The sequence below is a fragment of the Nerophis lumbriciformis genome, linkage group LG30 (genome assembly GCF_033978685.3).
Source record: "Nerophis lumbriciformis linkage group LG30, RoL_Nlum_v2.1, whole genome shotgun sequence".
In the NCBI taxonomy this organism is placed as follows: Eukaryota; Metazoa; Chordata; class Actinopteri; order Syngnathiformes; family Syngnathidae; genus Nerophis; species Nerophis lumbriciformis.
This window is the reverse complement of record NC_084577.2, coordinates 23,110,087-23,122,552: the sequence shown is the minus strand read 5'-3', so window position 1 is coordinate 23,122,552 and position 12,466 is coordinate 23,110,087. Positions and strand designations below refer to the sequence as shown.

Sequence of the window (12,466 nt, the reverse complement as noted above, 5' to 3'; positions counted from 1 at the left end):
TTAGAGAGGTCCAGATCGGTCTCTAAAATGGTCGCCTTTCTCACATGCTTTTGTTCACCTTGGCTGCCTCGCCTTGTCAGAGATCGATACTGAAAGTTAACTTGGTGCACACACACTCTTGCTCCCTGGATCTGGTACACCGTGACACCATTGAAACTAAAGAGAATGTTTGTGTGCGCGTGTATTAGGGCAGCAACTAACGATTATTTTGATAATCCATTAGTCGACTCGTCAGATTATAAAGCGTACACATATTTAATGGCTCTAATTTTTCCAACAACTTTCAAATGCAGCTTAAGTTGTTTTAGACGTGCTTACAAAGAACAGAGGACTAATTCATTCATTAGTATTTATTTATGCTGTAACTGCTGCTCATTCAGCCGTTACCAAATTAAAATTACTATTAAAACGTTGTCCAATTAAAAGAAAGGAAATGAAAAGTGCTTAAAAAAAAATACCCTTGTTTATGTATAAAAAAAGTTGAAATAGCAGCAAAAACAAACAACCTAAAAAAAATGCATTATATGATGTTTAAAAAGCTGCACAATGATATAGTGACTATTGATTAACTTCTGGTCGTTTTAGCACTCTAATAGACTCCATGTATGGAATTGTATCACGGATTATTCTTAATATTATAGCAATTTAATAGATAATATAGCTAATATATAGATCTTATGATACTTCCGCATTGGTGCCTTACGTCTGTCTCAGTGTGTCTGTGTGCGTGCGCGGTACGCCTTCTTTATTGCATTGCATATTGACGATGCTTTAAAAAGTACTTGAATTGATTTAGACAAAGATTAAGTGGCTGACTTTGGCTAAAATGACAGTTATTTATTTTTCACACTTGTTAGCTATCTAGCAAGGTACAAGCTAACACTCTTACCGGGGTTGAGTCCAGATCATCCCTACAGACGTTTGACATCATGCCTCAGCTTTAAATGCTTGTGTGTCACAGATGTACTGCCATAAAAACAAGGTCCGCTTTTGCAAAATGAGCAAGGTATTTTTTTAAATGTAATTAGGAGGAACGCCTTTGACACTTTAAAGGTTTTCACTGGCGATGTTTTTGAAAGTGCCGGCATGGAAAAACATGAGTGATGACGTCACGACTATTGTCGACAATTTATTTTAAAATCGTTGCACCATTAGTGTGTACGCGCATTGGTAAGAAACAGGGTGATATCCTTATGTTTATCTGTTCAAGCAAAAGAAAGGCCAAAGCTAGTATATTGTGTATATATATTATAAAAATATAATATATCAGTGTATATCATATACTGTGTGTATATATAATATGAAAATATTACATATGTTATATTTTATATTGCTACTACGGTACATTTTTAGTCTACTTTATACCTGCATTATCCTTACCATCCTTACATTTTCAAACCTTTTGTAACTGAACTATTGTGTGGAACAATTTCCCTTGTGGATTATTAAAGTTTGTCTAAGTCTAACTTTTAATGTGTTCCATTTTGCTAAGAGGTGGGAAAATATTCCTCTAGCACAGGGGTCGGCAACCTTTACCACTCAAAGAGCCATTTTGACCAGTTTCACAAATTAAAGAAAACAACGGGAGCCACAAAAATCTTTTGAAATTTAAAATGAAATAACACTGCATACAAAGTTTTGTTTTTTTTGCTTTGTACTATGTATAAACCAAGGGTCTCAGACACGCGGCCCACACCTTAATATGAAAATTTAATGTTCGTGCGGCCCGCGAGTTTTATATGAATGGCGCTTGACAGCGTCATACTTGCCAACCCTCCCGATTGTTCCGGCAGACTACGAATTTCAGGGCAACTATTCTCTCGAACGTGACGTGATGGTACAGCATTTAGCGCCCACTACAACCAGCGTGCCGGCCCAGCTTCACATTGAAAGGGGCTCCTGCTTGCTCACGTAAGTGACAGCAAAGCATACTTGGTCAACAACCACACAGGTTACACTGACGGTAGCGGTATAAAAAACTTTTAACACTCTAACTAATAATGCGCCACACTGGGAACCCACATCAAACAAGAATGACAAACACATTTCGGGAGAACATCCGCACCGTAACACAACATAAACACAACAGAACAAATACCCAGAATCCCATGCAGCCCTAACATTATACACCCCCGCTACCAAACCCCGCCCACCTCAATCGACGCACGGAGGGGGGTGGGGGGAGGTTTGGTGGTAGCAGGAGTGTATAATGTAGCCCGGAAGAGTCAGGGCTGCATGGGATTCTGGGTATTTGTTCTGTTGTGTTTATGTTGTGTTAAGGTGCAGATGTTCTCCCGAAATGTGTTTGTCATTCTTGTTTAGTTTTGGTTCAAAGTGTGGCGCATTATTAGTAAGAGTCTTAAAGTTGTTTTATATGGCCACCGTCAGTGTAACCTGTGTGGCTGTTGACCAAGTATGCCTTGCTGTCACTTGCGTGTGCAAGTAGAAGATGCATACAACAAAAGGCTGGGCTGGCACGCTGTTAGTACAGATTGTAGAGGGCGCTAAATGCTGTACCATCATGGCACGCCCTTATTATTATTGTTAGGGTGAAAATCGGAGAATATAAATCCCGGGAGTTTTCTGCGAGAGGCACCGAATTCCGTAAATCTCCCGGGAAAATCGGGAGGGTCGGCAAGTATGCAGCTGAGCCGCATCAGAGTGATCAAAGAGCCGCATGCGACTCCGGAGCCGTGGGTTGCCGACCCCTGCTCTAGCAGAACACTGCTCTTTTGTAAATAGCACATTGAATCTTTTGAAATTTTAAAATAAAATCACATGATTTTTAAAGGACATCCATCTGTGTTCCACCATGAGAATCTGGTCAGAAGCATGCTTAAAGCATTGCCTTTAAAATGCTGCTTAAATGTACTTTTCTGTTTAAGTGCGCACTCATGGATTGTGGGTAAATGTTTGCTTAAGACTGTAAAGATCATTTAAATTGCTAATGTCGGCAGTAGCCGGAAGGTTGCTGTTGGAAGTCTGGTTTGTGATTAAACAAATAGTCAGCTGAAATGCCGGAAACCTTCTTTAGTTGAAAACAATTCAAAGTCAAATTGAGGTCACAGATTGCAGGATGTCTTGCAAAACCGTTATGAAAAATAATATGGTGATAAAACAAATTCCTAGTGAAAGACAGGCAATACACTGGAGCTGGGAATACTTTGATATATATTTTTTCATCTTATCTGGCAAATTGCCTCTACTGTATTCAGTGTTTTGATTCCTTTGCCTGCCAATATTCTAACAATGAGTTTTTTCATTTTTACTTGAGACAATGGACAGATCATTCATACCTTTCTTATTTTGATCATTTAATTATTCCAAAACGTGTTTTCTATCCACCATGTCCTGTTTCATCAAGATGTCTACTGTACACGAAATGAAGTTTCCATACAAATCTGATAAACTGGGTCTTACGACAAAGTTATCCATTCTGCGGTCCTCTTTGGACTGACTTTGCTGAAGCTCTCTGTTATGGACACACCCTGGATTACACCCGCATCATCTTTGTATGCCGAGATTCTTTAGACAAACTCCACCGTCTGCCTCTTGGCCAAGAAGCCACATTGTGCCTCACTAGACAATTCCAATATCCTATTAAGCTGTTTGTTCTGCATATTTTATTCATGAGACAGATGTACATCATCTTCTCAGCTACACCCACACAGCAGGGGTTCAGGTCCCTATTTTGGCATCTTCGTCCCCTCCCAATACCACCCTTGTCTCCCGATGCAACCGCACCTCTCGGCAATGTACCACATTTCTATTCCTCCTAAACAGCATTTGTGCCATCGTACCCGCCATTAGAGCCCTCCCTTTGGAGCAGAATGGCTCTGGGGCAAATCTAAAATTCTGCTCCACCCTCATACTCATGCTACTCGGCCTCCTCTGTCTGTGCCCTACTTTTCTACCTCCAAACAGCCCTGTTGAATTTTTAACCGAGTAGACCTTGCACGCTTCAGTTTCTTTTGACAAACACCTCAATCCAATGTAGCAGTTTATTCCGATAACACTGCCCTGCATTCATTCTAAATCAATCCAATTTGGTTTCATTGCATCTTGTTTAAATCTGTCATTGTTCATGTCTTGATATGTTGCGCAGCACAGTAAAGCATGTTGTTTACAAGTCTGCCTCATAGCCAGGTGGTTCTGGGTTTCAATCTTGGGCATATTTGTTATTTGCATGTGCTTGCTTTGCATTTTTCTGGGTATTCCAGTCTCTCCCCCCAGTCACAATTGTGTTAGGTTATTTGGAGACTGTAAATGAGCCATAAATGTGAATGATTGTTGACAGTAAAAGCCCTGCGATTGATTGGCAACCAGTCCAGAATGTAACCCACTGTGATAGGCTTTAGCACACCCATGACACCGAACAAGAAACTAACAATTAGTCTAAAAAACTGACAAAATACACACATTTTTAGGTAAAATCTGGAAATTGGTGTCCTGAAATTTTAAATAGTTAATGGAAGAGCCCACCATGCAAGGTACTAGGGCCGTGAACCTAGGGCACCACACGATTCCTGGGGGTAATGATTCGATTCAGAATTGATTCTTGATTCAAAATCAATACTTTTATAATAATAGTGGGTGTCAGTTCTATGATTAACTACACTCCTAAAAACAGCTCTGATAAATTTCTATATTACTGGTGCTTATAATATTTTTGTTTGATAAAAATCTACTCAAACATTTACTAAAGTGACTGGATAGCATTTTTTTAAAACATTTTAAGTCGATTTTTGATTTATTTGAATCGATTAAGATTCTTACACATAAGAATCGCGTTTCATTCGAAAATCGATTTTTTGATACCCCTACAAGGTACAACCCAATTTTATCATTAGGAGTTCCTTTTTTTGCTGTAGGACTTTCACACGGTCTCTAGGATTGACAGTGAAAACAGTCAAGTCTGTCACGCCAGCTTTGTGTTACAGGTTGCTCTAAAGGATTATTTGCTCAAGATGCTGATGAAATGCTTAAAACTGCCGATCAAGTGAACCTCCAAACACATTAAATCCGCTGATCTCCTCCAAGACAACCCCCCTGTGCATTTGGTACCTCGCAACCATCTGGCATCTTTTAGCAGCTCTGTGCAGGGGAGGGGGAAGAAGCATTGGTGGCAGTAGTGGGGGCGGAGTTGGAGGCGGTCTCCCTTTACCGTCCCCACCACAAGAAATGAACCAGGGAGTGTTTATCCCTCTGTTGCTGTCTGAATCCGTACGTTGGCGGCTTTCTAATGCATGCTTCAACACCTCTGTCAGTGCTCTATAGCAGTACCATGCTACATAGCTGTGACCTTCTGTGGCAATGTGGCTCACATGTCAAAATGTGTCTGCCTTTACAAAAGTGTGTGTGTGAGAAAGAGAGACATATATAATAACAAATATAAGAAGCTGTGCCTGTGGTGTGAACCTGCCATGGTCTAAGGTCTTTGTGTTCTTCAGGTGTGGGACTATGAGACAGGAGACTTTGAACGTACCCTTAAAGGCCACACCGATTCGGTGCAGGACATCTCTTTTGACCAGACTGGAAAACTGCTTGCATCCTGTTCTGCAGACATGACTATCAAGCTGTGGGATTTCCAAGGCTTTGAGTGCATCAGGACCATGCACGGTACGTTGGGTTTTGTCGCAAAAACATTGAGAGAGCAACAATGAATTGATATTAGACCTTCTTGTTTGGCTTTTTATTTTGAAGTCAAGATTTTTTAATCCATCTCTGAGTAAACTAAATTAGATATTTCAATAAAGTTATCTACTCCCTGATCATATCTATATCCTTTATCATTGGTCATATCACACCGAGTGCTGTGTCGCGGTCCTCTTTTACACCCTAATTGCAAGGCAAATTATGCACACATGCACTCATGATAGGGCCATCCTGTTTGATGGGACCGCCACACTTTCTGTGGACGGCCAGCAGCACTTTCTGCTCGCACATTTAAAGTCAAAAGGCCTCATTATTTCCCGGCTCGTATACTATTGCCCACATTTTTATTCCCTTTCAAATCACCCTTCTCAACTCTCCTGCTTTTGTATTGTCGAACCCTTTTAGAGGCTGGAGACTTACAAATCACAGATGTTTACGATTCCTAAATGTTTTTTCACGCTAAAGATGTTTGATTTCCATTGCAATGATTCTTTTTATTCTTGATTTTAGGACATGACCACAACGTTTCATCCATAGCCATAATGCCCAATGGAGATCACATAATTTCTGCCTCAAGGGACAAAACCATGAAAATGTGGGATGTGGCAACTGGGTAAAAAAAAAATCTCTTTAAAAACATGATATTCTCTCTCTTTAGTCACATTCACAGGATGATGATTCCCCTTTATATATTTGTGTCCACTAGTTACTGTGTGAAGACCTACACAGGCCACAGGGAGTGGGTCCGCATGGTGCGGCCCAACCAGGACGGCACTTTACTTGCCAGCTGCTCCAATGACCAGACAGTGCGTGTGTGGGTTGTGGCCAACAAAGAGTGCAAGGCTGAACTACGGGAGCACGAGCATGTGGTGGAGTGCATCGCCTGGGCACCCGAGAGTGCCCATCCCACCATTCTCGAAGCCACAGGCTCTGAGGTAATGACCTGCACTACGAGTAGAGATCAGCCGATTATTAGTAGCCAGGGAGGCCGCTAGCCGATATTTGAAGCCGATATTAATTTGCAGTAAAAGTTATATAAACATGCATAGTATATGTCAGTAAACAGCTATACGAGGCTTTAAGTTGTTTTTTAACATTATTTTTTATAGAGATGTCCGATAATGTCTTTTTTGTTGATATCCGATATTCTGATATTGTCCAACTCTTAATTACCGATACCGATATATACAGTCGTGGAATTAACACATTATTATGCCTAATTTTGTCGTGATGCCCCGCTGGATGCATTAAACAATGTAACAAGGTTTTCCAAAATAAATCACCTCAAGTTATGGAAAAAAAAATGCCAACATGGCACTGCCATATTTATTATTGAAGTCACAAAGTGCATTATTTTTTTTTAACATGCCTCAAATCAGCAGCTTGGAATTTGGGACATGTTCTCCCTGAGAGAGCATGAGGAGATTGAGGTGGGCGGGGTAGGGGTAACGGGAGGTGTATATTGTAGCGTCCCGGAAGAGTTAGTGCTGCAAGGGGTTCTGGGTATTTGTTCTGTTGTGTTTATGTTGTGTTACGGTGCGGATGTTTTCCCAAAATGTGTTTCTCATTCTTGTTTGGTGTGGGTTCACAGTGTGGCGCATATTTGTAACAGTGATAAAGTTGTTTATACGGCCACCCTCAGTGTGACCTGTATGGCTGTTGACCAAGTATGCTTTGCATTCACTAGTGTGTGTGAAAAGCCGTAGATATTATGTGATTGGGCCGGCACGCAAATGCAGTGCCTTTTAAGGCACCCCCCCCCAATATTGTTGTCTGGGTGGAAATTGGGAGAATTTTTGCCCCGGGTGATTTTCGGGAGGGGCACTGAAATTCGGGAGTCTCCCAGGAAACTGCTCTGTACTTCTCCCTACGTCCGTGTACCACTCTGTACAATGGCGTTTTAAAAAATCATACATTTTACTTTTTGAAACAGACACCGATAATTTCCGATAATACATTTTAAAGCATTTATCGGCCGATAATATCGGCAGTCGATATCATCGGACATCTCTATTTATTACTATTTATTACTATTACTGTTTACTAATTGTTAAAAAAAAAAACTAAATATTGGTATCATGTGTATATATTGTATCTGCTGATGTAGTTTTGTTGTAGTTGTAATAATAAAAAAAAAAAAGACTGATACTCATCAAAATGTCCGATAATTGGTTGATCTCTAACTAAAAGTGCCTTGAACATGTTGTAGGCAAAGTCATGGAAAGACTGTGGTCCCTCGCTCAAACCACAAACCTGAACGCGTTCAATCATTCGGGTTTGTTTTGTGTCCAAACAGACCAAGAGGAGCGGTAAGCCAGGCCCCTTCCTGCTGTCCGGCTCCAGAGACAAAACCATCAAGATGTGGGACGTCAGCGCATGCACGTGCCTTATGACTCTGGTGAGGACCATCTCAGCAGTGTTTGTTTGTCACAGAAACCTCCTGCAATGAATTCGTTCATGTCTGTCATAGGTTGGCCATGACAACTGGGTGCGCGGTATCCTTTTTCACCCTGGAGGCAAGTTTATCGTGTCCTCCGCAGATGACAAGACCCTAAGGATCTGGGACTACAAGAACAAGCGCTGCATGAAAACCCTCGGTGCCCACGAACACTTTGTTACCTCTTTGGGTAAGTAGTGGGGACACGACCATTTGCGTTTTATACTGCTGATTAACTCTGAATTTTTCATGGTTGGTGCTATTGACAGTGTAACAATATCAACACAATATACCGTATTTTTCGGACTATAAGTCGCTCCGGAGTATACGTCGCACCAACCGAAAATGCACAATTAAGAAGAAAAAAAACATATATACGTTGCACTGGAGTATAAGTCGCATTTTGGGGGGAAATTTATTTGATAAAAGCCAACACCAAGAATAGACATTTGAAAGGCAATTTAAAATAAATAAAGAATAGTGAACAACAGGCTGAATAAGTGTACGCCATATGAGGCATAAATAACCAACTGAGAACATGACTGGTATGTTAACCAACACATCATGGCAAGAGTCATTCAAATAACTATAACATATAGAACATGCTATACGTTTACCAAACAATCTGTCACTCCCGATCGCTATATCCCATGAAGTCTTCCTCGGTGTCGCTCCTGGTATGCGCCCCGCTAGCGTTCATTCTTTCTGTTGCTCGATCTGCCGTTTTCTGGTGCATATTTCACTACGTCCAGCTTGTAATCTGCAGTATATGATTTCCTTTTCGGTGCCATTTTAGTTCAGTTTTACAGTCAAGCCCGGAATCTTTCATATCACTGGCAAATTTGGAGGGAAAGTTTTTCTCTAAATGTAAATAAAAGCTGAGGAATATTGTTTTTTCCACTGTGTTGCCTCTTGTACAGTATTTGTGTAGTCTTATTATCTTCTGGGAGGCATTTTCAGTCAGGGAAAAACGTGCTGGTTGAATAAAAATAGCTTTACGTCATAATATTCCAGGGTTATGAATAATTTCGGGCTTGACTGTTTATGTAATTGCTCAAACAACACTGCAAAAGGTTTTTGAAAATCACACTTTTTAAGGCAACATTGTACTGTTTTGTAGCCAAATCAACATTTCTTTAATAAGATGCTAGATCTTATATCGACACTGTCAGCTATAGGTCCCCATCTGAAAGTGAAATACAATTTTATTTCTTATCACAGCACCCTGAGGCTAAATAAGGAAGATACATCGTTCAGTATTATCCACGCACTTTAAAAAGAAACCCTCATATTTCACAGCATTTAACAATATTTTTAGACAGTAAAATACTGTAATCAAAATGTGTTCTAATATTACAACAAATAACTTAAAAATATTATGATATCTTTATTTTTTACCGCAATTAAGTGTTATTTCACAGTAAAATGTACTGTATTACGACAACAACACTAAAAAACAATACGTAATCCTTATACTTCACCGCAATTACCTGTTATTTTACAGCAAAGTACTGTGGGTGTTATGGAACGTGCATCTTTGAGTGTGATGCACACACTGTAGAAAAATATTAGGATTTAACAGTATTGTTTACAGTAGTTTTTTACTGTAGTAGAATACAATAGAATGTATGTGTGAATGTGAGTGTGAATGTTGTCTGTCTATCTGTGTTGGCCCTGCGATGAGGTGGCGACTTGTCCAGGGTGTACCCCGCCTTCCGCCCGATTGTAGCTGAGATAGGCTCCAGCGCCCCCTGCGACCCCGAAGGGAATAAGCGGTAGAAAATGGATGGATGGATGGATGGATGGATATCCTTCTCAGTTTTTATAAGTTACCGCGATTGTTGATGTGATCCACTTTAATAGCTCCGGCAGTAGCGTATAGCATATAGCAGTTAGCATTCCAAAACCCACAATGCACTTCTGCCATGACCCGCCCCCCGCCGAATTCTTATTGGTTGGCGTGTGAGTGACTATTGCTGACGTGTGTGTGACGATGGCTGCCATTTGCTTCGTCTCTTACGCGAATGAGATAAATAATATTATTTGATATTTTACGGTAATATGTTAATAATTTCACACATAAGTCGCTCCGGAGTATACGTCGAACCCACGGCCAAACTATGAAAAAAAACTGCGACTTATAGTCCGAAAAATACGGTACATAGTTTCTTATTCTTTTATTAGTTACAATTGTTTGATCAAAACAAAGTCAATAGTACACAAAAACTAAACAAAATCAAAACATTTGTCCTCAGTCATCCTGTGTCCAGGGAATTATTCCCCGAGTTTGTAAACATCAACAACCAAAAAGTTTTTGAGTAAATAAAAATATCAACCTAACCACTCTATTACAAATCATATTCTGATACTACCCTTTGTATCGACATCACCAATTTTGGACCGATCCAACTGACGCACCAACAGTTGTTGTTATATTGTCTTCCCTCTAACTCTTATTAATCTACTTGTTAATTTCCTGTTAATAACTGCTTACTTTTTGCGGTAACGTAAGAAAAAAACAACACAAAAACGTATATTCAGTTTGAGGTAAAGCAAAAAACATGGGACTGCAGAAAATCCCAAAACACAGAATATGCTCCAGGAAAAAACTGGATTTGCATATGATTTCACAACACATTTGTTTAAAATATCACGTCATGGTAGTAGTTTGTTTGCCAGTTGGGATGTTTTTAAAACTGCCTCAAAGTTATACTGTAAGTGCCACACAATTTGAGTAAACATTACAGTGGAATTTTGATTTATGAACTTAATTGATTTGTTTTGTGTGTAAGTGTGTGTGTGTGTATATATATATATATATATATATATATATATATATAAATATATATATATATATATAAACATGTATGTGTATGTGTGTATATGTATGTATATACTGAAAATGTTAAAGTGCAGATTTCTTAAAGGGGAACATTATCACCAGATCTATGTAAGCCTCAATATATACTTTGATGTTGCAGAAAAAAAGACCATATATTTTTTTAACCGATTTCCGAACTCTAAATGGGTGAATTTTGGCGAATTAAACGCCTTTCTAATATTCGCTCTCGGAGCGATGACGTCACAACGTGGCGTCACATCGGGAAGCAATCCGCCATTTTCTCAAACACCGAGTCAAATCAGCTTTGTTATTTTCCGTTTTTTTCGACTGTTTTCCATACCTTGGAGACATCATGCCTCGTCGGTGTGTTGTCGGAGGGTGTAACAACGCGAACAGGGACGGATTCAAGTTGCACCAGTGGCCCAAAGATGCGAAAGTGGCAAGAAATTGGACGTTTGTTCCGCACACTTTACCGACGAAAGCTATGCTACGACAGAGATGGCAAGAATGTGTGGATATCCTGCGACACTCAAAGCAGATGCATTTTCAACGATAAAGTCAAAGAAATCTGCCGCCAGACCCCCATTGAATCTGCCGGAGTGTGTGAGCAATTCAGGGACAAAGGACCTCGGTAGCACGGCAAGCAATGGTGGCAGTTTGTTCCCGCAGACGAGCGAGCTAAACCCCCATCGACGCTAGCTTCCCTGGCCTGCTGACATCAACTCCAAAACTGGACAGATCAGCTTTCAGGAAAAGAGCGCGGATGAGGGTATGTCTACAGAATATATTAATTGATGAAAATTGGGCTGTCTGCACTCTCAAAGTGCATGTTGTTGCCAAATGTATTTCATATGCTGTAAACATAGTTCATAGTTGTTAGTTTCCTTTTAATGCCAAACAAACACATACCAATTGTTGGTTAGAAGGCGATCGCCAAATTCGTCCTCGCTTTCTCCCGTGTCGCTGGCTGTCGTGTTGTTTTCGTCTGTTTCGCTTGCATACGGTTCAAACCGATAATGGCTCAATAGCTTCAGTTTCTTCTTCAATTTCAGTTTCGCTACCTGCCTCCACACTACAACCATCCGTTTCAATACATTCGTAATCTGTTGAATCGCTTAAGCCGCTGAAATCCGAGTCTGAATCCGAGCTAATGTCGCTATAGCTTGCTGTTCTTTCCGCCATGTTTGTTTGTGTTGGCTTCACTATGTGACGTCACAGGAAAATGGACGGGTGGTTAAAATCAGGCACTTTGAAGCTTTTTTTTAGGGATATTGCGTGATGGGTAAAATTTTGAAAAAATCTTCGAAAAATATAATAAGCCACTGTGAACTGGTTTTTAATGGTTTTAATCATTCTGAAATTGTGATAATGTTCCCCTTTAAGAAACAATGTAAACATGAATAATGGGTTCAAGCCTCGACAAAAGTCCATATTTTAGTGAAGGTTTGTACACTTGAAACACAATACAAAGTACTGTACTGTATATCATATAACAAGGGGGTGATGGATCAACTTTCTCTTTATTACCAAGC

General features: G+C 40.1%; 1 protein-coding gene across 1 annotated transcript in view; it reads left to right on the top strand.

Annotated features, from left to right (window-relative positions):
- Positions 1-12,466, top strand: part of pafah1b1a (platelet-activating factor acetylhydrolase 1b, regulatory subunit 1a) — a 67,031-nt gene that overhangs the window by 53,919 nt on the left and 646 nt on the right. Inside the window, exons 6-10 of the mRNA XM_061925807.2 lie at positions 5,451-5,619; positions 6,166-6,268; positions 6,362-6,590; positions 7,952-8,053; positions 8,126-8,282. Of these exons, the coding sequence (XP_061781791.1) occupies positions 5,451-5,619; positions 6,166-6,268; positions 6,362-6,590; positions 7,952-8,053; positions 8,126-8,282 (760 nt within the window). The remainder of the gene's footprint in view (positions 1-5,450; positions 5,620-6,165; positions 6,269-6,361; positions 6,591-7,951; positions 8,054-8,125; positions 8,283-12,466) is intronic.